This window comes from Cuculus canorus, chromosome 10 (assembly GCF_017976375.1).
Source record: "Cuculus canorus isolate bCucCan1 chromosome 10, bCucCan1.pri, whole genome shotgun sequence".
In the NCBI taxonomy this organism is placed as follows: Eukaryota; Metazoa; Chordata; class Aves; order Cuculiformes; family Cuculidae; genus Cuculus; species Cuculus canorus.
The window spans coordinates 307,004-332,762 of NC_071410.1; the positions used below are offsets into that span (position 1 = coordinate 307,004).

Genomic DNA, 25,759 nt, shown 5'->3' on the forward strand with positions numbered 1-25,759 from the left:
CAATCGCATTGCCCTGCATGTCAAGTATCAGGCAGTTCCCTATGAAATACCCTTCTGGCTCACCCACCGGATCCCCATTATCTAAATGGAAGCAGGGTAGGACTTAGATATTTCTGTTGCTGGTTTTATATTGGAATGGGTGTAAAACAAATCCTTTCTGGGTGGCTTTCAGAGGCAATTAAAGCTGAGCCAGCTAAATGGCTGTAGTGGCAAGGGGCTGCTGTAGGCTATTTGGGTATAACAGCACCATTTTATTCAGAACAGCAGTTATAACATACTTATTCATGCTCAATTCATATTGGGTCTCTGCATATTTCCAGCTGCCCTTTCCTTTGGCAATGGGGACAAAGCTCATTAATTTCCTTTCGTTGCACTTCATTAAGCCTGATGAGGAGCTGGAGCACTGTTGAATGCTCTGAACATGGGTTCTTTGCTCATTGTCAATCCTGGTTCAGCTGCTGTTGCAAACCAGAGGTTTAGAAGCCCCTGGTCCTGTATGAATTTTAGAGGTTGTGTCATCAGAGCTGAGAACTGGCCAGGAAATCTTTTATTTTTTTTTCCCTTGGCTTGTCAAAAAATAGATCAAAAACGTTCTCAGCCCATACTGAGCTAAGGGAGTATTGTAGAAGTATTTTCTTCAAGGAAGCAGGAAGAGGGAAGTCACCCTGTCTTCAGTTTTTCAGCCAGACCTGGGCTTCGTGGCTGGCAGAGCAGCAGGGCAGCGCAGGGTCTGGAGCGAGGTCTCTAGGTTTACACGGATTCTTTCAATGGCAGGCCAACCAACTTGCTCCAGTGTGATACTTTTCAGGTCAGGTGAAGCATCCTTGGTGGAGGCCTCTTCTCCAGCATTGTTAGGGAGGACACTTGAGGCCTGGCCTCGGCTGAGTGGCGGTTTGGGAGAGGACTCTGTCCTCTGATGAGCAATTCCACCCCAGAGCGGGAAAACTCAAGGCAAAGCTTTGGACAAACCAGATGATTTTGCTAAGACTTTCTGTTGCAACAAACAGATGGAGGACAGCTTATCAGCAACTTTGCAGCTGCCTCTGATTGGAGGCTGACTCCCAGACGCAGGCGTTTGCAGAGGAGAGATGTTCATGGTGCTGGTGGCTGAGCTGGAGCCTGTGAACAAGTTTGCTTTGGAGCAAGCCTTCTGTCTGGAAATCCCCCAGTGCCTTGTTTGTGCTTATCCCTGATGCACATGTGGCTACCAGGGAGCCCTGTTCTCCAGATGGCGGCGGTGCAGCTCCACAAGGAGGCACTGGGATGGAATGGTTCCTGTGCAGAGAGGCAGTAGATCATGCAAGTGCTCCCGTGTCTTTTGCTGGTGCAGAAATAACAGATGCACTAAGGTACTAACTCTTATGTATTTGTGTTCAAGATAAATCGGGTTGCAAGAATACGCTCTGCAAAGGGTTAGAAGTGTTTGCGTGATCTGTTAGCGTTGCTCAACTCATAAGCACAGAAGGGTAGAAATACGTGTATATGTGCTTTTAGAGCACTAAATGCTGTAGGAAACTTTCAAACAAACAAACAAACAAACAAAAAACCCACCAAGAAACCCAACCTCGCTTTAATCCCTGCTGTCAGTGGAGTCCACAAAAAGTTTCTTCATGGAAGAACTGGTCTCTCAGGCTTTATATGGGATAAACATAAGCAGCAGCTAATATTTCATACTGTATTCACTTTAGGTAGTTTTTGTTGTCTGCAGTTCTCATATTGCCCTTCCTGGGCCACCATGAGATGTGATATATGTTTCAGCAGTTCACCTGGGTGATCACTCACAGATTATCGTTCCCCATGCTCTTCCGGGCTGCTGGAGGCGCCTGCGGAGCTGGGTTTCCCATTTATGGGGCAGCAGCTGGCTGTTTGCAGCGGGTCTGGGATGAAAATCCCTTTGTTAGTGCAGTCATCCTGCTCAGCAATGGGCACAGTCACCTCTGCTTCTGTAGCATGCAGAGAGCTGTGTCCTTACTCTGTGAGTGTTCAGCTGGCATTCTTTATACACCCACTTCTGCTATGGAGGAAGCAAAAGCAGCTGCCTTCGGATGCACATGTGAAGTAGAAAATGCTGTCTTGCTTTGTTCTCAAAAGGCAGAAGTTGATGTTGAATTAACCTCAAGCACGCTGTAAAAAGCCTGACACTGGTGACTGTCAGGGAAACGATTTGGATGCCTTTCAGGTGTAATGCAGACTTTGGTTCTGTTTTAAATGCATGGCTTAACAGGCAGCTCACTTTGTACTCTGCAATCACCCCGTGGATGATTTACAGTGGTTATAATTTAGTTGGCACAGCAAGTGATAGGAGTGATCCTAAGTCTGGAGCTATGTGCATATATGTGCCTGGGGAAAGGAATCCAAGCGCAACCACTGCCAAAACAAGGTGAGGTGCAAGGTTGCAGTCAGAGGATGGATCCAAGCAGAAGTAAAAGCTGGCCTCCAGCTTATTCCTGTAGGGAACATAGGAGCAAGGCAGTAAGCTTACACCAGGTACTGAACTTGCCAAGGCATCAGCCTCAGAAACAACTGATGAATTCAATCACAGACTGTTCCAGCAATGTGGGAACAGCAGGACCGGGCATGTGATTGATGAAATGGCTATTACTGGAAATTAGCATTTATGGTGTTAAAATTCAAAGGCAGCCATCTTGGAAATCGATTTGTTTGTTAATTTGCTCCTATTTTGGGGACAGTAAATCTATTACTCAGTGGGTGTTATGAACCTTGTATCCTTTGGTGTTCTTGAGAGACAGGTTCTATTCTGCGTTCTTAAACCATGGGAAGGGCGGGAGAGATGAAATAGTTGCCTATGCCCAATGAGTCTTAGAGGAGGAGTAAGGGAGGAATTCAGTCTGTTGGGAGATGGTGTGGGCAAAAATCCTGCTGCAAAGGGACATTTAAATAGTGGCAATGCTGCTGGCAGCGTGTCTGATGGGTGCAAGGTTGAAAGTTCTCTCTGTTCTTCAGTATCATCAAGGATAACAAAGAAATTATGCTTTCTCTTCGTGTAGATAAGGATGTTGATACAGTGGGAAGTTTTGGAGTTTGTCGCTGTGCGAAGCTTACAGAAATCCCTGCCTGTAGGGCTTTCCTATTGGATCCTTGTTTTTCATAGCTAGGGGTTATTTTCTTCAACTGAAGGCTTTCACTGCAGAGGCGAGCAGCTGTCTGCTGTTAGTCAAGCTGACCTGCGCTGGGAGGAAGAAGCAACAAGGGAACAAAGCTCAGGATGTCGAGAGCGCATGGTGCGTCCCTGCCTGCTGTTGGATCCATTCAACCGTGCCCTGAAAGGCAGTTACTGTGTGTCAGGAAGGATGCATGACCTGTTATTGGAAGGATTGTGTAGCCACACAGGAAGGTCTGCATTGTCCTTTGGCAGCCCCTGGGTGGCTGGGAAACTCCTGTCCTGCGTGGAGGTCTTGCCACACTCTTACGCATGTCGTTCCAAATAGACCTGAGCAGGTGTGACCACTTTCTATTTCTCATGGCATCTCATGCTTCTCAGTTGTGATCTCTTCTTGTTTTCATAAAAAAAGCCAACACACATTTCCTGACTGAAAGGTTTTGTTTCAATAAAACTGAAGCAAGCACTCCACCGCTGATTTCTAAAACCCGTGGGAGATTTATGTCAAAACTATGAACTGCCTTTCAAAAGGTGTTCACATGGAAAATGGAAATTATCCCTTCAGTTTATAAAGATGTTTTGATGCGACTTGGATGTTTCATTTGATTTTAACAAGGTATGACTGAAACTTAAACTATTCAGAACAGTAGATATCAATAAAGGCTTGACACAATTCTCCCCACTGACTCTTACCTTTTAGCATTGCAGGACATTTGCCCAATTCCTCCTGTCATCTGTTATAGGGAGTAGCATATCTTTTATTAGAAATGCTGGCCATCTCAGTGAGATGTAAGGCAGGAGAAATGCAGTTGTCTGTTTCCGTTAGTGAAAATTTCTTAAGGAACAAGTCCCCGACTGCTCAAGGCTGTAACTGGTTGGGCTGAGACTAGAGCCTACAGCGACTTGATTCAGAGTTTATACCTTTTCCAGCCATTGGTGCAAACTCAGGGCACCCTGTGGGAAGAGATCCTGAAGTAAAGTCCTCACCTGAGCACCGTGGCTCCCATCCTCCTCAGCACCCGCTCCTGCCACCGCCTCCCTGCCCCTCTGCACTGTCTGAAAGCTTGGCTGCAGGGCTGGTGTCTGGGTAGCTCCTGGTTTGCTCTCTGCAGTGTTTTGAGAGGCTCAGCTTGGGGTTTTTTTATGAATTAGGCTGGAAGAAGCAACCAGGATCCCTTGGTGTTGCTAATTGCCAGCCTGAGCAGCCCGCAGTGTGACAAGCCAGCTCTGGGTATTGCAGTCATGACTCCTGTGTCTTTCTTAATGTCCTGGTTGTGGAGATGGGAAATGGCTTAACCGTGGGCCCTGTTCTCTTTCTGGAACAAATGGGACCCGCAGGCTGGAGGGTGCACTAGGAAACTGCAACCTGTGGATGTCATAAGTACTGGTTTTTACTGTTGCTTTATAAGGAATCTTCTGGGAAATCTGCTGCTGGTGTCAGGGCTGAGTTATGTGATTTCCCTTGGGTGAAGCTGTCCAGTGGTTTGATAAAACTGATTGCGGTGTTGAATTAGCCAGCAAACTCCTGAGAGGCTGATCATCCATCACAGCATCCAATCACTGTCAGCAGCCATTCGCGATGGAGACAAGGCCACGCCTTTTACGTCTTTTAGAAACTCAGATAAATCACCATCAAGGCAAGTCATTGCGTTCAGTCATGTTAGAAGCCTGAAGACTGGTCACAAAGCTCACAACAGGAGTGGAGGGGATGTGGGGAAAGGAGACTTGAATGATTCAGCTCAGCCATGGTAACACAATGGCTGGAAATGCCCAGGGGCAGCGGTTTAGTTAAAATAATGGCTCATGCCTACGTATTGTAGCTTAAGGGACTGTAAGGGAGCAGCTGGTATATTGAGAGCTTACACAAGGTTTCAGGAATAAATTGCTACTGGCTTCTTTATTTTCTAAGAGTTTAAATAGAAATAGGTGATGATTTCATGCTGTATTGCAGATGGAAATTTAATTCTTACCAGGGGAACACCTTTCTGATACAAAACCTATACCATAGCTGGGTGGATTTTGAATAGTCAGGTGGAAGGGAACCAAGATTTAAAGCTCCTTTCATTCTGTTTTGCCTAAATAAAACCTTGTCAAACCAAACACCTTCTCAGATTTTTCCTAGATTCAGTCTTGCAGACAATAATTCATTAATCATCAAGTACCCACATCCTGAGCTGTGCATGCACTACAGCCAGGTGTGGTCTGTCAGCTCTTCAGTTATGCAAGCAAGGCTGCTTCCTCTGGCTTTGTTTAGCTGTCTCTCTATAACATTATTGCCCCAGCACTGCCTTGTGACAACAACTGCTCTGTGGGGTCCATCCCTGGGTCCCCACCAGGATCTGTCTTATTGATAGGCTCTCCTGATGCTCCACATGCTAGGGTTGAACCAGTTCTTGTCATTTAAACTGAAAGTTTTGTGCCTAGATTGGGCTGATGAAGCCCTAGTTTATTCACTCACCCATTTGTTATCTCTGCAGTGTGGATAATAAGGCATTTTTCTCATGTGTTCCTCACTGCTTTACAAACACAGTGAGAGTTCCTCAGCTCACCTGTAAGCCATGCATATTTATTCTGGCTTTTCTTTTAGATTACTTCCCCTTCATGCAGGAACCAGTGTCATTTATCTGCATTCAGAGGAGCCTGGGAGCCTGCAGTTTGTTCTTAGCTGTTTCAGCCCATGAATACCTCTGCAAACAAGCACATCACAAACAGATCCTTTTGCTAAGAGCTATGCCACAAGCTTTCTTGGCTATTAAGAAGCCTTTTAAAAGTTCAAGAAGCAACAGCTTCTGAGTCTCTCTCCTGCCTGCTCAGCCCCTGCCATTGCCTAGCACTGCTGCGATGTTGCTGTGTAATTGGGCTGTGATGGCAAAGCATCTCCTAATAGGCGCTGCTCTGGCTTCCAGTGCCAGGCAGTGGTGGAAGTTTCATGCTGCATGACAGTAAGGCTGTAAGTGTACAAAATAATTATTACCAAAAAGGTAACCATGGAGTTGAATTTTCCATTCCATTACATGAAAAACGATCCTGATGCTTAAACCTACCTGGACGCATCTCACAAACCAGCCTGGAAAACAACTCTGGGCCTGAGCGCTCTACCTGAAATGACAGCGGAAAGCTCACCTCCTGTGGGGTGGGGGTGTTAGGCACTAAGATATGGCTGGGTGGACAGTTCAGGAGAGGTTGAAATCTAGCATTTTTAAATCCTGGTGAATCCCACATGGGAGTTTACTTGCGTTCACCCACACCTTTTTCAGGTTGAGCTTCTGACTGCAAGGTGAAGGTGATCACCCAGCTTTCCGTAGGCTGAAGGTACATAAATCACTACACTGAATGGAAGGGAGTCACAGGTTCCCATGTGCTTTGTCTTAAGGGAATGTAAAGTAAATTTTATTCTGTGGAATGGAGAGGCAGCAAACGTTAACGGGGTGCATTGCATCGGGCTGCCCAGCACATGTGGGTGCTTCCGACCAACTGGAGGGCATGATCCTGCTTGGCTGGGCTTCTGTGAGCCCAGCTGTTTGTTCTTGTTTGCTGTATGTGATAAAAATTAATCTTTTCAGTAGGTCATCTTCTTGTTGCATTTGACATTTTGGTGCCAAAACACTAATAATTTGTTTTGTAACTGCTGAGTAAGCTCCTCCCTGACGTTCCCTGGTTCTGGATGACAGCAATGGTCAGCTGTCTGTGGCAAACTGGGTCCTGTATTTCAACTCTGAGGAGCTGGCTGCTTAGAAAACAGAGACAGAAAATCATTACTGTCTGAGATGCTGATTAGTAACAGACCAAAATGGAGAGTGAAATTCAGGGCTGGCTTTGTCTTCACTTGGGCTGTTTTTTCTACAGCAAAAGGACACTAAACCAAATAACAATCCTAAACCGAATGTTTACACACAAGTACTTTATTTGGGTTTTTTTCCACACACACAGTGGTTTGTTCAATGTTCTCACCAGCAGCTGCTGATCGTCACTGCTTCACCTCCCAGCAGTCATAGCCGCTCAGCGGCTGCTCCAGAAGCAAACTGCCCAACACATGTCAAGGCACAGCCATGGATCATGAGATAAAAAGGCTGCTGTTGTTTGCAGGGCTTGTTGTTCTGCTTCAGGTTGACTCACAGCAAATGTTCCAATATGACTCAGAAAGAGCTGATGTTTAATTAAGGAGACATTCTGTTCTAGCATCTGAGCTTCAGCAGCTTAAGATGCTGTTGCTGATAATAATAACTTTGCACCACAGTCACTTCCATTCAAGGCTCCCAAGGTTGTTGGAGCGTTATCCTGTTAAGTTGGCTGAAAGGGGTTAAGAATCTGCCAGGCTCAGAAACCTCTGTTCAGCTTGAAGAATTCTGGATGTAACCCAGGGCTGCTTTGCTTCAGGTTGTAATTAAAAATTAATAATTCCTTCTGGAGGCAAGGTTTCTGTGCAGATCAGAGACAGCCCTGTGGCCAGGCACATAAAAGGTTTTTGGCCAGCGTTAGAGGTGTTGTCATTTTGAGTGCATGAAACAAGACATCCTGTTCCCAAACAGTTTATTTTTTTTGATATTTCATGGGCCTAAATGCTGGGAAATATTAGGAAAACACATACGATAAGTACACCATTCCTTTTGAAGGAATTAGGATTAGAGCTAAAGACAAGAAGAACAGCTTTCACCTCTAAGCTACTTCTGTGAAATCAGGTTCTTCTCTGTGTTTTGGCTCAGTCTGAGCAGCACCTGTGGATCTGCTGGCACACCATGTAAAGCAGACCCAAGTAGACCCATGCTTCCAAACAGCTCTCAGCTCAGTGGAGATAAGGACAGCAAAAAAGGATGGCAAGTACATAAACAACCTTTCTCCAGATGACCCTCCTCCCCTATTCACCATCTTCCCGGGGCCAGCATGGTGGAGCACTCAAGCAGCACACCCCAACACCACGATGCCCTGTGCTGTTGTAGCATCCCGACCATGCCCAAAGACGAAGCTGAGCAGCTCAAAGGCTGAGAACAGAGCACTGGGCTTTTCAAACCCCACCTTTTGTTATCAAGACTGCCACATGTGCAGCCCTTAAAGCAGCCACAGCTGCTCTTCGTCTAAGACTTTAAAGAAGGTACCAGGTGCTCAGTTGAATGAATAATTAGCTGGCAATTTTATAAAGGAAGTCTTGCTCTAGGGCAGGCAGTTCCTCAAGTGCTCCAGCTGCAGGAGAGCTTTTTCAGGGCAAACACATCACGTGGTTCCTGTTTGTTTGGAAGCAAGTCCTTCTCTTTTCTGTCGTCTTGGACAGATTTGGAGCATGGGAGTTTCTCTGGAAGGTGAGTAGCCCATGACTTTGGCCAGCTCTGCTCTTGTTCCTCCCTTGAGTGCTGACTCTAGAGTCATGCCAAATCTGTAGAGTTGTAATGAGTCAAACCAAATAACCCCCAAGTGAATGAAGAGAAACATCTCCAGCGTTAGTTATTTGACTTCTGTAAATCCTCCACGTTTGCTGATTATGGGGCAGCTGCAATTGCTGTCAAATCTAGTGATGAGCAAAGGAACTGGAAAGAGTCCAAGAAACTGGCTGCTTTTGGTTAATGCCTGAGCCTGCTCCACCTGAGAAGTTCCTCAAGTTAAGCAACCAGCAGCAGGAAAGAAACCATGTAGGTGGTTGTAGTCTGTGGTGGGAACGTCCCACACAGGAACTCTACTACAGATTCTTGTATTTCTTCTCAAATTCTGACTGTTGGGAAAGACCTGATACAATCTCAAACTATGTTTCTTTCTCTTGGGCAGTTCGCTCTTGCCAGGCTTTCCTTCCAAGCTCAGAACCTCCTAACCTCCTAGACACAACTGTAGTCTCTGTAGGAAAATAGTTATGATGATGAGCTCTCTTACAAGGGAGAACTGCTTCAAAAACCTGTCCTGCTGTACTATCAAAAGCTCAGACCAAGTGAATGTTTTTTAAGCTCTGCATTTTAGCTTTTCCAATCTCTCTCTGGGCTAACTGCTGATGGCATCTGCCTGGCTTCCCCCTAATGAGGAAACAGAGTCGGCAGGCTCCTGGAGGCAAAACTGAGCAAAGCTAGACTGCTGTAGAGAGCTGGTAGTGGCTGTGTCACTTTTCATAATGGAGCAGTTTTGGGAGGTTTCATCTCATTCTTGTATCACAGTAACATCTTCTTTGTGTGGCTGCTGCAGCTGCAGTTGGGTTGTGCTTTGGAATGGGTCGGCCTGAGAAGTGGACTGTTAAATCCATAAAACTTTGCTCAGGTGCAGAAGTGAAGCCATGGGTTTTGGTTTGATTCTTGCAATTGGTTTACATCTCTGTAAAGAGATGTAAAGGTCACAAGGTGGCAGGAATTTTACTGGGTGGTGGTCGATGCCAGCTTCCTGCGCAGAGTAGGCACGAGGCCTCGAAATGTTCTGCCTGGTGTTTCTCCAGCTAACAGGCCTTTTTTTTTGGTGCTCAGTTTTTGAGCATCAAAGTAGAAGCCGCTGACGTAAATCTCACAGCTTCCCAGTGAGCTGTTGGAGCGTGAAAAGTTGAAGATGGCACTGAAAAGTTGAAGATGGGAAGGGAGAACCCTTCCCTCACCTCTCTGTGCCCATTGCAGAAGAGTGAAATTTGCTTCTGGAGCATGGGGCGTCTCTGTCCCTGGATTTGTGGATGTTGAAAAGAGATGTAGGGTTCATAGATCAGGAATGTAAACGCAACATCTGGTCTTTAAAGGAAAGAGTAGATGGAGATTATTTCTTTTTTGAAAGCCAGAAGTTGTAGTGAGTGCAGCTGGGGATGTGGCAATAATGTTAAGGAGAGAAAATGAAACATTGGCTCATTCTGCTTTCCTTGGAGCATAGCTGGATGGAGTGTGGTTGAAAAGGGAGAAGGGATTGAAAGCAAGAAATGAGTAAGAGCCATTGAAAGAGTCTGACTGTTATAAGGACAAAGGATCCAGTGGGAGACCCCGGTCTTGGAGATACGTGAGAGGTCACAGCAGAGTAGAGGAGCACTGGCCAGGTGAAGGCGGGGAATGCTGTCTCTGGGTCAGCTTTTCACAGAGCCAGCTTCTGCAGACCAGAGATGAGGCTGCTTTCCACTTCTTGCTGTTATTCTACTGTGATTTTTCCTCCCAGAGAGAAGTGCTCCCTACACAGCACTGTGTCCTCCCAAGTCATTTGTCTCATCCAGCTCCATAGCAAGATCCCTCGTGAGCTGGTAGCAGCCAAACCCTGCCACTGCAGTCTTGTCTGGGAGACTGAAGCTGAAAATGTTGTTTTTGTACAGTGATATCAGCTTGCTAAAGAAAAAGGTCTTTTTTAAAAAAATCTGGTTTTAGCAGAATGGATTAAACCACTCTCCTGAGTGGAAAACTGGTTGGATGACTGGGCCCAAAGAGTGGTGGTAAATGGAGTTAACTCCAGCTGGAGGCCGGTCACAAGTGGTGTCCCCCAGGGCTCAGTGCTGGGTCCTGTCCTGTTCAATGTCTTTATCAGTGACCTGGATGAGGGGATCGGATGCACCATAAGTAAGTTTGTGGATGACACTAAGCTGGCTGGAAGTGTTGATCTGGTGGAGGGTAGGGAGGCCCTTCAAGGGGATCCGAACAGGCTGGACCACTGGACTGAGACCAATTTGCATGAAGTTTAACAAGGCCAAATTGCCGGGTCCTGCACTTGGAGCACAACAACCCTGTGCAGCTGCAGCCTAGGGGAAGAGTGGCCAGAAAGCTGCCTAGAGAAGGACCTGGGGATGTTGATTGACAGCCATCTGAACAAGAGCCAGCAGTGTGCCCAGGTGGCCAAGAAGGCCAATGGCATCTTGGCTAGTATCGGAAACAACGTGGTCAGCAAGTCCAGGGAGGTTATTCTGCCCCTGTACTCAGCACTGGTGAGACCGCGCCTTGAATCCTGTATTCAGTTCTGGCCCCTTGCTATAAGAAGGATTTTAAGGCTCTGGAGTGTGTCCAGAGAAGAGCAATGAAGCTGGGGAAGGGGCTGGAGAACAAGTCTTATGAGGAGTGGCTTGAGGGAACAGGTTTTTTAGCCTAGAGAAGAGGAGGCTGAGGGAACACCTTATAGCTCTCTACGACTACCTGAAAGGAGGTTGTAGAAAGGAGGGAGCTGGCCTCTTCTCCCAAGTGACAAGGGACAGGACAAGGGGGAATGGCCTCAAGCTGTGCCAGGGGAGGGTCGAGTTGGACATCAGGAAAAAAATTTTTCACAGAAAGAGTCATTGGGCCCTGGCAGAGGCTGCCCAGGGAGGTAAGCATGTCATGACCCCTGGAGGGATTTAAAAGACAGGTAGATGAGGTGTTCAGGAACATGGTTTAGTGGTTGATAGGAATGGTTGGACTCGATGATCCAAGAAGTCTTTTCTAACCTAGTGATTTTGTGAAAATAATTGCCCACAGCTAAAGTTTCAGATTGGCGTCGATTGCATTTATATCCTGGCTTTTGTTCTGATTTTCAGTGAAAAGCTGGCATTTTCAGAACAGTAATATAGCCAGCAGAACACAGCCTGTGCTCTGGTCACTGTCTGAAAAGCAAGCTGTTTTTCAGGGATGGGTTTTGCAATGGTGTGTTTCAAGGCTCAGATTCCAGGAAGCTCTTTCCAGGCTTCTTTTCCTTTCAGACAATAGATCTGCACCACTTATTAAAGGAGAAGGGCTCTGTTTCTTTTGGGACATCTGTAGCTGATAGTAAAATTGGGCCAGGCTTTTTTTCTGGTTGTTTCTCAGAAACCTCAGAGCATCTTCCCTTCCTCCAGAGGAGTTTTTCTCAAACAAAAGAGAAAAAAGGGACAGCTGAATCTGTCACAGCAACTCCTCTACCTTTGCCAACAGGACTTGGCTCCTGTCTGGCTCCTTCTCCCAGTATTGAATCCTCTGCGAAGGGGAGAAAAAACATAGCACAACCTGAAAGTGCTTGTTTCCACCTCCAGATGGGTCGTGGCCAGCAGTGGCTGCATTGCTGACCACTGCTGCCTGTCTTGTCACCACTGTGTCAATCACCATCCTTGCCAAGAGCAGATCTTCAGGGTCGGCTTAGGTCAGATTCCATATCCTGAATTGATGATGTCTCCATTCATTACTTTGCCTTGTTTTGACTTCACAGCCATTAGGTAGTGACAGGAAATAGGAAATAACATGAAATTTTGGAATATAATTTAGTACTCTCTCACTGCTTATCATGATGTGCCTATAATCAACTCAACTGCTTTGCTGCAGATGACCTCTGTGCCACAGCTGATTGCTGCTGCATGTCCAGCACACTGAATTAGAAATAATTGCAGGTACATTAGAGAAGTCATGGAAGACCTGCCAGGTACATTTGTACCAGGGTTCAGGAAGGCAATTGGCCAGGGCTGACTCCCAGTCTTGATTTGGGAAGTTCTCCCAAAGGGGCACACATTGAAGCAAGACTGCTCCCTACGAAAGGAGCAAAGGGGGTTTCTGGCAGCTGAGCTCCCTCTTGGAGATAACGCCACATATCTAGCGCAGAAGGGCTTATTTGGCAATGAAATGTGATTACTTATGCATATCCCCTTCTCCAAAGACCCTGGAATAAGCAAGCTGGCGTGAACAAATGTAAACTCTGAAGAGAAATTCAGTGGAGACACTTTTGCTTTCACATCTACTCCTGTGGAGATGAGGAAGGCTGCCAGTGACTGAGCTGACCGGTGACAGATAGATTTGGCCTCTGCCAGTCACTCTGAGGATGGAGAGCAGCCATGGTCCAGCTTAGACAGCAGCCCACAGGGAATCTGATCCCAGGGTGGCAAAACATCATGCTCCTCTAAAATGGCAGAGAACTGTGCTGAATTAAATCACTGTTCCAAAAAGAAAGTAGTAAACACATTTAAATATCTCTTGGCACAAAACATTGGAAAGCTTTGCACTGGTTCCAGGCTGCGTAACTGGGAGTTTTCAGTGTTTCAGGATATATTTGAGGTGCTGTGCGTAGTTCCTCTTGGTTTTGTTTGAAAAATCAGGTCCAGGATAATACAGCATTGGGATCCTGAGGTGCTGTAGTTCCTCACCACTCACTACGGTTATTTTTACAGGAAGCTTATGTGTCAGTCCTCACTACGGGAAGGCTGGTCCAGTGTATCTGAAGAAGTCATTTTCAGCCCCTGACTCAAGCACCAGTGTCCTTGGCAGTCCCATACAGGTTGTGTGATCATCAGTCCCTTTCCAACATCTGCAAAATAGGAATTATATTTAACTGTCTCCCAGAAAGCATTGAGAATAAAAGCTGAAGTACTATTTCAGGGAGACTTAATTAAGTACCTTGGCAGATAGACTGTGCCCAGCACCTTTCTTTCGCATTTTTCTGCACAAAGAAGAATTATTTTCTCGATGAAGAGGATGGCACCGAAGCTGTAAAATATCTCTGCCTCAGGGCTATGCATCTGACTGAAAAGGAACCAAAGCACTCCAAGGAGGATCAAAAGTAATTAGTGAGGTTTACTTTGAATGACTAAATATGCTGTGCTCCACCCACTCCCTTTTTGACTGAGCATCATCTCATTACACGATTTATTTGTCCCTTTGTTCACTGATGCTGCTTCTACCCAGAAGGAAGCTGATGTTCCTCCAGCTCTGTGCTGGCAGAGGGGCTGTGTGGATTGCTCTCCTGCCCTCAGCCCACCCCAGCGGCCGAGGAAACTGCCCGGACTGAGGGCACCTGGCAGCCTGCATCACATCTGCAGTTGGGACCAAGGAGAAAACCTTGTCTGCAAGTGACATGCAGGATTTGTAGGCTGAAATTGGCCTTGAGGCACAATTACGAGCATTTGGAGCATTGCACATCATAATTTTTGGAAACATGGAGGCAAAACCTGGTGAGAGCAGATGCAAAGGAATACAGAAAGGGCACCTCATTGTGTCTGGGAGCTCAGCTTGAGCATGTTCAGTCGGGTGCGAGTGAGGATGTAACACCTGCTCCACTCGCCTCGTTGTTCTCAGAAGCAGAATCCCATTTTGATTTAAGATAATTGGCTGGAATAGGGTTTGCATTTCCTTCAGAGCTTATTCCGTATAATGTGTTCTCTTAATAATGGATTCTTTCCCATCTAAGACCAATAGAAGGAGGGAATGATTTCCATTTAAAGGTAATGCTAAGAAACTAGTCTGTCTCCCTGTCAGCCCTATTAGCTGGGAAGAAAGTTTTGCAGCAGATCCGCACAAGCTGCTGGATAAGGGTGTTCTGCAGTAAATCCACCTTGGAGGCTCTTTTTCCCTGAGAGGTCTGCTGGGTCTCCTGAAGGAAGTGAATGGGTGTAAGGGTTTTAGGAAAGGAGTTTTTGTCTTCACAAGCTGAGCTAGGATTTGGCTTCTCCTGTTCAAGAATACATGTAGGAAGAGTAGGTTACTGGGAGAGATGCAGGGCTTTACCTTCTACAAGAACCCTTTGATGTGGAGGACTGATTGGCTCAACTGTCTTAAATATTTTTCTCTATTTCACAGACTTCCAAACTTTGAGTTGCGGGCCAATACTGAAGGATGGTCCCTGCACACAAACAGTGTCATGCCTGGGTCCTGCTGAAGGTAGCAGAGTGACCCTGAATGTACCAGCATGAAAAGATACTTGGGAGGACAACACTGTAGCCTTTTATTTCAGCCTATTTATAGGATAATTAGAAAGCTTTTTCTGTACAACTTCGTGGGAGCAGACAAGGACCAGTGTTTTAGTAACTACACATATTGGTATACTGGGAACGTGGCAGCACAGCCTAGGGAAGAAGGCTCCATTCCCTCAGTGGCTCACTGTTAAGTATTGTCCAGCAATGAAGATGAATCGCATCTTTAGAAGACATTTCTTTAAAATTAGCTTAAATTAATGTACAAAAGTGAATAGCCTTGACCTTGTACACTTTGATTCTTTGGTATTTAGATTTGCTAGAGGACTGACCAAAGAAGGATGCGAGTTTTTATAATACAGCCCTGATTTATTTGGCCCTCATAAACACTTAATCTATGTTAGACCTATCCATAAAATGCATCTTCACTGCAATTGAAATTTCAGTGATTTGACATTTTTTGACACAAAAAAGAACCAAAAATGAAAATGATCAATCTCATGAAAATGAAAAGTTCCCAAGCTTTTTTTGACTCAAGCAGCGTCAAAGTGAGAAAGTCAAATGTCTTCTATAGGAACAAAGGATGACTCTGTGCAATTCAAATGGAGGTGTTTGATGAAGGATATTTCTCGTTTGCTTTGTCTGATTGAGAAGATCCAGCACAAACACTAAGTTGTCATGCACTGTGGACACTAAAGTCCACTGAAGCAGCTCAGAATGTTTCTAAGTGGATAACAACTGCAGGAAAAGGGTATGTGATTGCTTAAGTGTTTGAATCTTTAACAAAATAAATCAACTCTGCAAAGAATACAGTAGGATGCGAACAGCACGCCTCTGGCACACGGGCATTTCACAGTGAGCAGGTTTGTGCATGTGCATCTGAACGCCCGTCTGTCAGGTCCTCCTGATGCAGGACGAAGGAATGAAAGGGAGTACTGGCAAATGAGGAGGTAACCGCACAGTGAGAAATGCCAGGATGAAGCCTTGCATGCTTCTGCAGCCTCTGTGCTGTGGGGATGCTGGTGGGTGCTGGCCCACCTGGAGCTAGTCAGCATGGGCTGCCAGCCATGCTAGGGCAGCAGCGAGAGTGGTCAGCACAGGCACATGCCTGCTGTGTGTATGTAATGCAGAGCTGTACCCCCACTGACATTCGCCATCAAGCCATCAGCAGCAATATCTAACACCCCACAACCCCAGAAGATGTGCGCAGGGAGGTAGCTGCCATTTCTCCTTTGGCAGCAAGAGCCCTGCTTCTAATTCCACAGCCCTCTGCCTTTATGGCTGTATGTGATGCATTTGTGATACACCATCCTCCAAATAAAGTCCTGACTGAGTTAATCGGTATCCTTATGCTATGGAAACTGTGAAAGAAAAAGGTGGAGCTGCCCAGTTGTTGGCTGGTGCCTTGGCCCAGCTGCATGCCTGGCTCAGCCCCAGGCAGGGTGTAGGAATGGGTGGCTGTGGGCCAGCAGAAACACGGAATCTGGGGATGCTGAGAAGGGAGCAGAGGCCTGGTGGCGTATCTGAAGAGACGTCTGAGAAGACCACTTGCAGCAAAAGATATTCTGTGCCACCAGATGAATGCTGGGATGCAGAGTCTGTCACAAATGAGAAGCTGTTGGGTTTTGTCCCCAGTCCCATCTGAGAGCCCTGACCTGCTCTCTGCTCGGCCCCCACCCCCCAGCCTGGTGTCCCAATGCAGGGGCTCACTGCAACTAGGTGGCACAGAAAGGCTCTGTGCATCTTGGTTCTGGGCTTGGAGCCAGTGGCTGCTTTACAAATGCCTGTTTGGGAAGGAGAAGAGAATGGATTTCCACCCATGTCTGCTGTTTGCTCCCACTCTCCTCCACCTGCTGGCTCAGAGGGATGAGATGTGGCAGGAACCTCCCTGGACAACCAGCAGCACCCTGAAACTTCTGCTCCCGTTTTCTGGTCGCATTTCACTTTTTACAGTGTTCTCTGTGCCTCAGGAGTGTGAGAAGGGAACAGTACCTGACACAAAGCTGGGACCAGAGAGAGAGATCCTCAGGTGTTCTCTGTCTGCACAAACTCTGGAAGGGAAACATGCTACAGATTAGAAAAGATGCTTTCCCTCATGCAGCTGTTGTGCTGGGTACCCAAAAAGGAGGAGTAGGAGGGAGGAGATGGGGAAGATCAGGTCACAGCCACTCTTGGCAATTTGCTGCTCTGCCAGATCTGCACATGTCAGGCTCTCCCACTTTCTACAAGTGGGGTTGCAACACACCTCGCCTCGGGATAAACTCAGCAGAGATACACTATTGGCTATTTCCTATGCAGTATGTCATCCAGCAGGCTCTATATATCGCAGAGAAAGCAGAGACCACTCAGCCTCTGAGCAGAGCTGCTTCAGTGCAGCTCAGTAGCACTTTGAAGGTGGAAAGAAAATTGAAAGGCTGCCTTTGTTTTTTTTTTGATTCTGCCAAGCTCTGAAAATTCTGAGGAAAGGGAGACCAGCAGGATGGACTGTGTGGAAAGCAAGTAAAGCAGATTCCTAAGAAGAAGTTGTGGGAGAAAAGCAGAGCAGTGCCCAAAAGGAAATATTCATTAGGATTTCTTCCCAAGTGCAGAGGGAAAGTGTTTGGAGATTTCTGATATTCCAGTATCTGGATGAGCTACTGCGGATAGGACTCACGGGACTGAAACAGAACTGCAGCTGGAGAGGGGAATCGGCACTGGAAGGACACATTTATCAACTCTTTCATGTAGTCTGCAACCACATGGCAGATTTTTAAAACGCAAGCATGTGTGTTCCCTCCTGCAGCACCTGAGCTGTTGGCAAGGGGGGCAGAGAGGGATGAGCAGCCTGCCTGGAGACACGGGCAGTGCTGGAGCTTTGCTCTCTGAGCCATGAGGAGGCACGTGTGGTTCCCTTTGCAGTACATCTCTAAGCCCTTCTGGAGAGCAGAGAATCACAGCACGACCAACTTCTTCTCTGCACTGTATGGCTTCCCTAACCAGTCCTTCTTCCACAGTGATTTGGACCTGGAGGACCTGGGGGACTTCGGCAGTGGGACCAAATATGAGGGCGAGTCCCAGAGCCAGACGGTGAAGGCGCTGCTGATTGTAGCCTACTCTGTGATCATCTGCATCTCACTATTCGGCAACATCCTGGTGTGCCATGTGGTGATCAAGAACAAAAGGATGCACTCAGCCACCAGCCTCTTCATCGTCAACCTGGCCATTGCTGACGTGATGATCACCGTTCTGAACACCCCCTTCACGCTGGTGAGCAACCGCTGTAGCTGCATTTGCTGGTGCCTGTGTGTGTCTGTCAGAGCTTTGTGCACGTGTGTCGAATGGGCCAGGAACAGGCTTACATGTAGCCTTACTTTTTGGCTCTTCCCCTGTCTCCTTTTGCCTCTTGGACCAGCTGCAGCCGTGCACTGTTTGTAGCATTCTTCAGCCTTTCAAAAGCAGTTCTTAAATTATCAGTTTGAATTCACATTTTCTTAAATTGATCCTGTTTCTTTGGTGGGATTTCTCTGCCTTGCTCTGACGGGATTTGCAGCCCTTAATCTGTCCAGGGAAAGGATAGTGCCCTTGTGTGTCTGCACAACTGTCATCCTTTAGGCATGTGTACTTAAATAACTGTAATCCCTCTTAGCAAAGAGCTTTACATCCACTTGAAAGAAGCAGCACATTGCTACAGGTAACTTGTCAGTCATTACTACTGGAGTTGTCTCGATGGGGAAATTAATTAGATGAATTGAAAACAGATTAGCTAGGCTTGACTGATTCTCTGTGTGGGCAGATGTTTTGTAGGAAATGTGTTTTATTTCATATTAGCTTAATCTGCTTCCTGAATGAGTTACATTAATTTGAAATTAATATTGGACAGTCAGGAACAGCGGGAGAGTGAGAGGACAGCTGTTATTTGGAACGATCTCCTCTGCAGAAAAGCGCCACAGGCACCCTCTCTGGGAGCTGATAAGGAATGCCATGCCTCTGTCCTGCAGTCTCAGGGAGGCTCTGAACTCCCCCGGTCTCACTCCCCTCCCAGCAGCAGCTGGTTTCATGCCCTGGCAAGATGGCTCCTGTACCAGCAGAGGTCAGATCGATGAGGGAGGCAACCCAGCTTGTGAAGTGCGAGTTGCTTTTTCATCTAGGAGGGTAACATTTTCCTCTCTGTAACTTAATTGGCATCTTGGAAACTGCTGTTGCTGCACCTCACACAGCGCAGTGAGAGGAGAGTCAGGCTTGGAGATCAGCTTGGGAGCAAGACCCTGCCGTCTCACTCCATGTCCTGTGTCTGAGCATGGCTGGGAGCTGCAGACCCCAGGAAGAGCACGGACTCGGGGCAGGGGGCAGTGATGCTCCGTACCAGGCAGTCCCTGGCTCTGAGGCGTCACTTCCCTACTCCAATGCACTCAGTATTTTTTTCTCCCATGTATTTACCTCTCTGAAGTTTGGATCCATGCAACTTTCAGCTTCAACAAATTCACAGGTGCAAGTGTTTTAAGGAGGCAAGCTGCTGCTTCCCCTGCAGGGCCTCATTAAGGAGCTGAGCTAACATCTCTTCCTGTTTTCCAGAAGGGCCATGTTCTGTGTACGCATGGATGTGCAAACACACACACACACACACACAGAGCAGTACTTCAGTGGATTTGTTTGTGCATTATAATAAATCTCGCCTCTCTTTCAAACCTCTTGCATAGTCAGTGTTTTCCCAGAAAAAAAATGGGTATAATGCAACTACAATGCAAAGAATATAGGAAACTACATTTCAGCATTTCTTCCTTAGCATGCTCTGTTTGCTCCCCTTCAGGTGATGCATGCTGCTTTAATTCAGTTTTGTCTGTTCTGCAGGTGCGATTTGTAAGCAGTACGTGGGTTTTTGGGAAGCTGATGTGCCACATAAGCCGGTTTGTGCAGTACTGTTCTGTCCACGTCTCCGTGCTGACCCTTGCTGCCATCGCTCTGGATCGGCATCAGGTCTGTGACACACATCACCCCTATGCTTGCTAGAGAATAAGGTGCTAGATACATAGGCTTCCCCCTGCCCTCAAATCCCTGTACCTGGAAACCTGCATTGTCTCGGCAATCAAGGAAAGGAGGGAAGAAGGTTAGCTTTCACGGCAGTGGACAAGAACCCGGTGCTTTTTTCCAGTGAAGGGTGATTACACACCAGAACAGGCTGCCCCAAGGGGCTATAGGGTCTCTGTCCTTGGAGATACTCAGAGCCCAGCTGGAAGTAGTCCTGGGCAGCCTACTCCAGCCAACCCCACTTTGCACAGGGAGCTGGACCTCCAGGGTCCCTGCCTCCTCAGCCATGCTGTGACGTGCAGCTCTGCGGGCATGGTGGGAATATGTTCTCAAGTTTGAATGCCAGCAAGGCAGTGCCTTATCTCAGCAGGTATTTATGAAGAGCCTCACAGATTTTAGGCTTTCCGCATTGTTTAGGGACGCCTGAGACTGGAAGCAGTGGGAACAACATTAGCCTGTTCAGTTCAAGGTGAGAAATTCTCCTCTCCTTACCCTGACCCTGATACCTTTTGGCGTGAACCAACCAAGAAAACCTCACAGGTCAAGCAATGAGTGTAAAGCAAAGGGTTTCCTTGAACTATGACACAGCTGGTAATTTTTGCTGAGGTGATAAGCGCAGTGCGGTGGGAGAGCAGACAATGCAAGGTGTGTTCTCAGGCAGACTGTGTATTTTTATTGCGGTGCAGGAGTGGTTGTTACTGCAGAGCAATTTCAAATGATAAATGATGTGGCTCGATGAAGTTCAAACCAGCAAATTCCACTCCAGTCATCTGGGATGTGCTCCATCTGGTGTCAGAAAATCACAATGACTGCCAGAGTACAGATCATCTGTTTCTGCCTTTTTTACCACTAAGTGTTTCGTAGTCTGTCCATTCTGTGTGCGACATTGCAGCTCCTGAAAGCAAAGCATCTTGATGATTCATTTTAATCCTCAGGGTAGGTTGTTCTCTACAGGTTATCATGCACCCCCTCAAGCCACGCATGTCCATGGTGAAAGGAGGGATCTGCATCATTATCATCTGGGTGATGGCCAGCTGCTTCTCACTGCCTCATGCCATCTACCAGACTTTGACGAGATTTTATATTGGGTAAGACATTTACACTGTGCTTTTTTTTATATGCCACATGCAGCTTAATCAAAATCCCCCAGATTCCAAAGCACACATCTCTCCATCCGTGTTATTAAAAAAGAAAGTACAGTGAAACAGAGAAGTCTTCCTTCTCTTTGACTGGGCACTGTGTTTTTCATGAAAGGACAACAAAAATCGCTGGAATTGCTTTTGGGCTGGTTTGTTAGTTGATTTTGGCTCATAGATCCAGCCCTGTAATTAGAGCTGGGCACGGAAGAGAGGGGATCTTCATCATTAAAGGGCACAGATGTCAATATGCATTATTTCTTTTCTTGTCCTGGGGATGTGTTTAAAGTATCTCCATTGAAGCTGAAGGTCAAACTTAGAGCAAAATTTTCCATTGAAAGTGGCCCTTGTCCAAGTTGCAGAATGAGTTCTGCTGTCTGAACCTTCACTGAAACTTCTAAGAACGTCTGAGATGTGTGTCCTCCAGACGCTGCATACATCTGGTGGTGGAATTGACAGTTCTCTTTCTCTTTCATGTTCAGGAACAGAACAATACGAATGGTCTGCCTCCCCAGCTTCCCTCCTCCTGCTGACCTATTCTGGAAGTATTTGGACTTGACTACTTTTGTTCTGTTGTATGTCTTGCCCTTGCTTGTGATCTCCATCACATACACCATAGTGGCCAAGAAGCTCTGGCTGAGGAATGCCATCGGGGACCTCACCATGGAGCAATACTATGCCCATCAACGGAAAAAGAAGATGACATTGAAGATGCTGATGGTGGTGGTGTTAGTATTTGCAGTATGTTGGTTCCCCCTGAACTGCTACGTGGTGTTGATCTCCTGCAGGGCCATCCACAGCAGCAATGCTCTGTACTTCGCTTTTCACTGGTTTGCCATGAGCAGCACTTGCTACAACCCCTTCATTTACTGTTGGCTGAATGAGAACTTCAGATCCGAGTTGAAATCCTTGCTGTATGTGTGCCGGCGAAGAAGTGCAGCCCAGAGTCATGCCCTGCAGTCCATCTCACTTCCTTTCAGGCATGCCTGGGTTGAGAACTGCCACTATAAAAGAGGCAGCACCTGCCAGAAGACAAGGGCATCTTCCCAGAGGAACTCTGCAAAGACAGACATATCCAGCGTTCAGCCTATTGTGGCAGAAAGCTGAACCCTTTATCTGGTGGCAAGGAAGCATTGTGTTGTAACTGCATAACCATGGGAAACTCTGAGTTGGACAGGACTGCTGGAGAACATCTAGGCCAGCCTTCTGCCCAGAGCAAGCTGGGTTCAGCCTGTGATTGGGTTGTTCAGGACCTTGTCCTGTCAGCTGTTCAAAAGCCTCCTGGGATATGGACTGCCCACATGTTGGTTCCACAACAAGGGATATTGAGTGATTTTTTTTTTAAAACAATCAACAAAAATTAAAAGAATTCTTTAAGCACAGGAAAATTTCATAGCCTGAGCAAATAAGGGAACATACACTGATCATACCCAGGTCAGCTGATGCACAATGTTTCAAAGTAGAAGGCTGTTTATACATATAGAAACTCTGTACCAAGTCCTTCTTTTTATTTACTTGTGATCTGTTCAGGATGAATCATGTTTACAGCCATTCTCAGACCCAGCACATCTCAGCTGCTTATTCTGGTGCTCTAGAGGCACCGCAGCTCTGCCTGTCCACCTTGCTGATACCCAGACATGTTCTTTGCAGCACAGCAGATGGCTGTGCCTGCCGGTCAAGGGGAAAATGTCTCAAAAATCACAATGTGAGCAAAACTCGTGTGCTTTGTGGCTTCGTTGTTGGACTGGCAGCCCTTCCCTGGAGTCAGCCTGTGTCCGTCTCGGAGTTACCTTGCCAGGCAGCAGCAATAACTGCTTGGCTGCTGCTGAAGAGGGCACCTTGCTTTGGAACTTAAAGTGCTGGGAACAGCTCTGCACTTTTTAAAATGAAAAGCAGGCCCCAGGTAATGGTGGCAGTAGGTGAAAAGAGTTCATTTGTAAACCTCCATGCATTCCCTGTTGAATGAAATGGAGCATCCGGTAGTGCCACAGCAATTGTCTCCAATACCAGTACTCTCACTGCTCTCAAAGGGGATGGAGTGCTCTCAGCAACCTTTTACCCTGCTTGGAACCATGGCTCCCAGATGTGAGGGAATAGCTCAGATTCTTCGGCACGTGGGTAGGCGGTGTTGGCAGCTGCTGGCCTGATGGGTCACTGTGGCAGCCAGTCCTGACGTTTCAGAGCTAGATTTGGATCAGCAGTGAGGAACAGCAAGTGAGGGCCCACGGCCAGCTTCAAACTAACAGCTGTTAAAACTCACAAAGCATGTGTTTTTCTCTTCCTTGGAAAGAATAACTGGTTTACTCATTTGTGTCCATTCAGAGATGGCTTGGCCTTCATGATTGTGAAGGATTTGGCCTCAAAATACAGTGAAAGGAAAATGAGTTTCATCCTTCCTGTGCAGAATAATACTAATTACCCCTTTACCATCTGGCCACTGAAGACTGGCAGTTCGCTACAGCTGCAAATCTGAGTAGAAGACTATTTAAATTGGAAATCAGAATGCTTTGATAGGTACAAAAATGTTATCATCTGACCTGAGTGTGCATTTGCATCTAAATAAGAAACTATGAAGCTGAGGAAAGAGTAAGCAGAACACAACCTTGCTTCTTCCTTAGGTAACTGTGGGAAGGGGAGAGGACATAAACACACCAGACAAGAAACAGACCTTCATGGCTTGGAATACTGTAAACCACCCCGGCATTCCCAGTGCCAGCACTTCAAGTGAAGGCTCCCCTCCTGGCAATGGTGGTTGCTCATCCCTATTGTGTGCCTGCAGGGGTTGCCCTGCAGAAGGATGCACGTAGGGGGAAGAAACCAAGTTAGAAAAATCTTTTCAGAGAACAAGCAGCCAAGTCTCAGATGTCTTCTCTGATTCCCCTGCAAGAAATAGGTTTAGCAGCCTTTGTCCTGTGGGCTTTACTCTGTGAGCCTCTGTTTTGTTTGCTCTCATAAAGCAGTGTAAGCACAGCTCTGACCAGAGCTGGTGCAGCGGAGGCAGACATCCAAATCTCTCATTTTATCTTACAAGTAAATTATAGTATAAACCTGGTGTTACTACTAGGTTGGGTTTTTACTGTCTGGAAAACTTGGAATTGGTACCACTGCAAATGGCATTTCCATAATGTAGCTGTCGAGAGGGTTTGTATAAACAAAACAGCTCTTGTTAAGAAAAGAAACAAACCACTAAACCAAATACAACATTAAGGTGAGAAACTTAACGAAACATCCTCTCATTCAAATGTTCTTTTTACATTGGACAAAGTCAATGTAATTGAGTAATGCAGTGTGCAGGTCTGTCTTGATGCACTCCCAGAGAACTGCCAGAACTCATTACTGTGGATGAAACAGAACAGAGTCTGTCCTTGCTATTCATCCTTTCAGCAGGACAGCAAGCTGCATCGGGCTCCTTCAGCCATTGCAAGGTGGGTGTACAATAAGGGCATATTGTCAGCTGTGTGAGGTCCAGCATTCATGGGCAGAGGGACCCATCCCTGGTAAGGTCCCACAGGCGACAGTTTGCTCCCAGTTGGACACTGACGTTGGTTTCCCAACTGCACATCCTATGCTCATCCTTACTCAAGCAGTGCTGTCCTTGGTAAGACTCTGAAGTCTGGGACTGTCGAGCTGCCTCCAAAAAATGATTTTCTTGAGGTGACTGTGAAAAGCTGATGTTTTTGTATAAATCTGGCAAACTTTGCAACATCCTGCTAGATGCTCCTGCTTTACCATGAGCTCCGTTAAACTTCCCTATGGCTGTGGCAGAACAAGGTTTGATTCACCAACATTTTTGGGTGGCTGATAGCAGACAAATAAAATATCTGGTTTAGGATCTTCTCTGTCCTATGGGGTTTTGATGATTCTGTGGAGGTTTAATAGCACAGGATGGTGTGAAAAGTGCTGTGAAACCAGAGCAGGGCCTCTGTAAAAGAGGTTCCATGAAAATGGTTTGTTTTTTTCTCTCACTTGGGAATAGACGCTCGTAGGAACGCTCAGTGAAGAATGGCAGTCTCATGCTGCACAGCAGAAACACCCGTTGTTCAGAGTAAGACAGGTGAAGCAGGTTTGGTACTAAACAAATTCTTTTAGTATGGCACTATCTTCTTTAGCTGCAAATAGTCTGTGCCGTACCACATGATGCTGCAGAAACAACCTATTTCTTTGCTATATAATACTTGGAAAAAAAAAAATCAGGGATTTAAACTGACAGTGCTTCACAGGGATGTTTTTTCCTCCTCCCCCAAAGCTAAAAGCAAAAAAAGCTGTTTCTTTTCCTTCCTCCATAACCTGACTCAAAGGTCCTTCAATCCAGTGGGAAAGCCCTTGCTGGTGTCAGGCAGGTCTGCCTGAAGCAGCTGGCATGGAAGGCAGCGCTGGCTGCGTGGCTTCAGGCAGCATCAGGAGAAAGGCAGGTGTCCTCGTCCTGGCGCAGGATGCGGTGCCACAGGCTGGGGGGGAATTGGTTGCGTCCTAAGCTATGGGGACTGCACTACCCCAGCGGTTCACTCCTTGGCACACGGTAGGGCAAAGCATCCTGGCTCCGACCTCACCCAGACCAAATGCCTTTATTTAGAAAACTTGGGTCACGTAGCGAGAGAGAAACGGGGCGATCCTTCCCCCCACAGAGAGGATCCTCATGGGGCTTTACCTGAGCTGAGAAGGAACGTGAAGTTCACCTGTGAGGCGCTCTGCCTCCCAAGCAGGTGTCCGCAGGCACGCCAGCCGGGGAACGCAGTTAGGCTCATTTTGGGATTATTGCTATTGTTAAATAATCTGGTACTTGCTGTGAGGGAGAGAAGCTTGCCAGCGGAGTAATTATTAGCTAATTATTAGTAATAATGTAATTATAAAGCTGGTAAAACTAATAGCAGCTTTCCTGCTGACTTTTACCCGTTTTCTGGGGTTTTGGTCACCGACTCAGCCGGGAATTGCTCCTCGCTGGTTTTTTTTCCGTAC

The 25,759-nt window shown here is 46.7% G+C and overlaps 1 protein-coding gene across 4 annotated transcripts; it reads left to right on the top strand.

Moving 5' to 3' along the window:
- The first annotated feature begins 70 nt into the window (after nucleotides 1-70).
- Nucleotides 71-25,605, top strand: LOC104054302 (G-protein coupled receptor 83). Of its 4 annotated transcripts, none has more exons than XM_054075255.1 (5): nucleotides 71-96; nucleotides 17,657-17,909; nucleotides 19,491-19,616; nucleotides 20,622-20,755; nucleotides 21,286-25,604. In XM_054075255.1, exons 1-5 carry the CDS (start codon nucleotides 86-88, stop codon nucleotides 21,908-21,910), a joined length of 1,149 nt encoding a protein of 382 aa, XP_053931230.1. In that variant the 5' UTR covers nucleotides 71-85; the 3' UTR covers nucleotides 21,911-25,604. The 4 variants fall into 4 exon arrangements, with proteins under 4 accessions (XP_053931230.1, XP_053931227.1, XP_053931229.1 ...); XM_054075252.1 differs by lacking the exon at nucleotides 71-96 and adding an exon at nucleotides 104-1,349 and having other exon boundaries at nucleotides 21,286-25,605; XM_054075254.1 differs by lacking the exon at nucleotides 71-96 and adding an exon at nucleotides 13,322-13,534 and having other exon boundaries at nucleotides 21,286-25,605.
- Nucleotides 25,606-25,759: the final 154 nt, after the last annotated feature.

What these genes read in the sequence shown, in the direction of transcription:
- LOC104054302 (XM_009555280.2), top strand. Translation starts at nt 17,532, where the DNA reads ATGAGGAGGCACGTGTGGTTCCCTTTGCAGTACATCTCTAAGCCCTTC. An exon ending in TCGCTCTGGATCGGCATCAG is followed by an intron (nt 19,617 to 20,621) that starts GTCTGTGACACA and finishes TGTTCTCTACAG; the next exon opens with GTTATCATGCACCCCCTCAA. An exon ending in TTGACGAGATTTTATATTGG is followed by an intron (nt 20,756 to 21,285) that starts GTAAGACATTTA and finishes TTTCATGTTCAG; the next exon opens with GAACAGAACAATACGAATGG.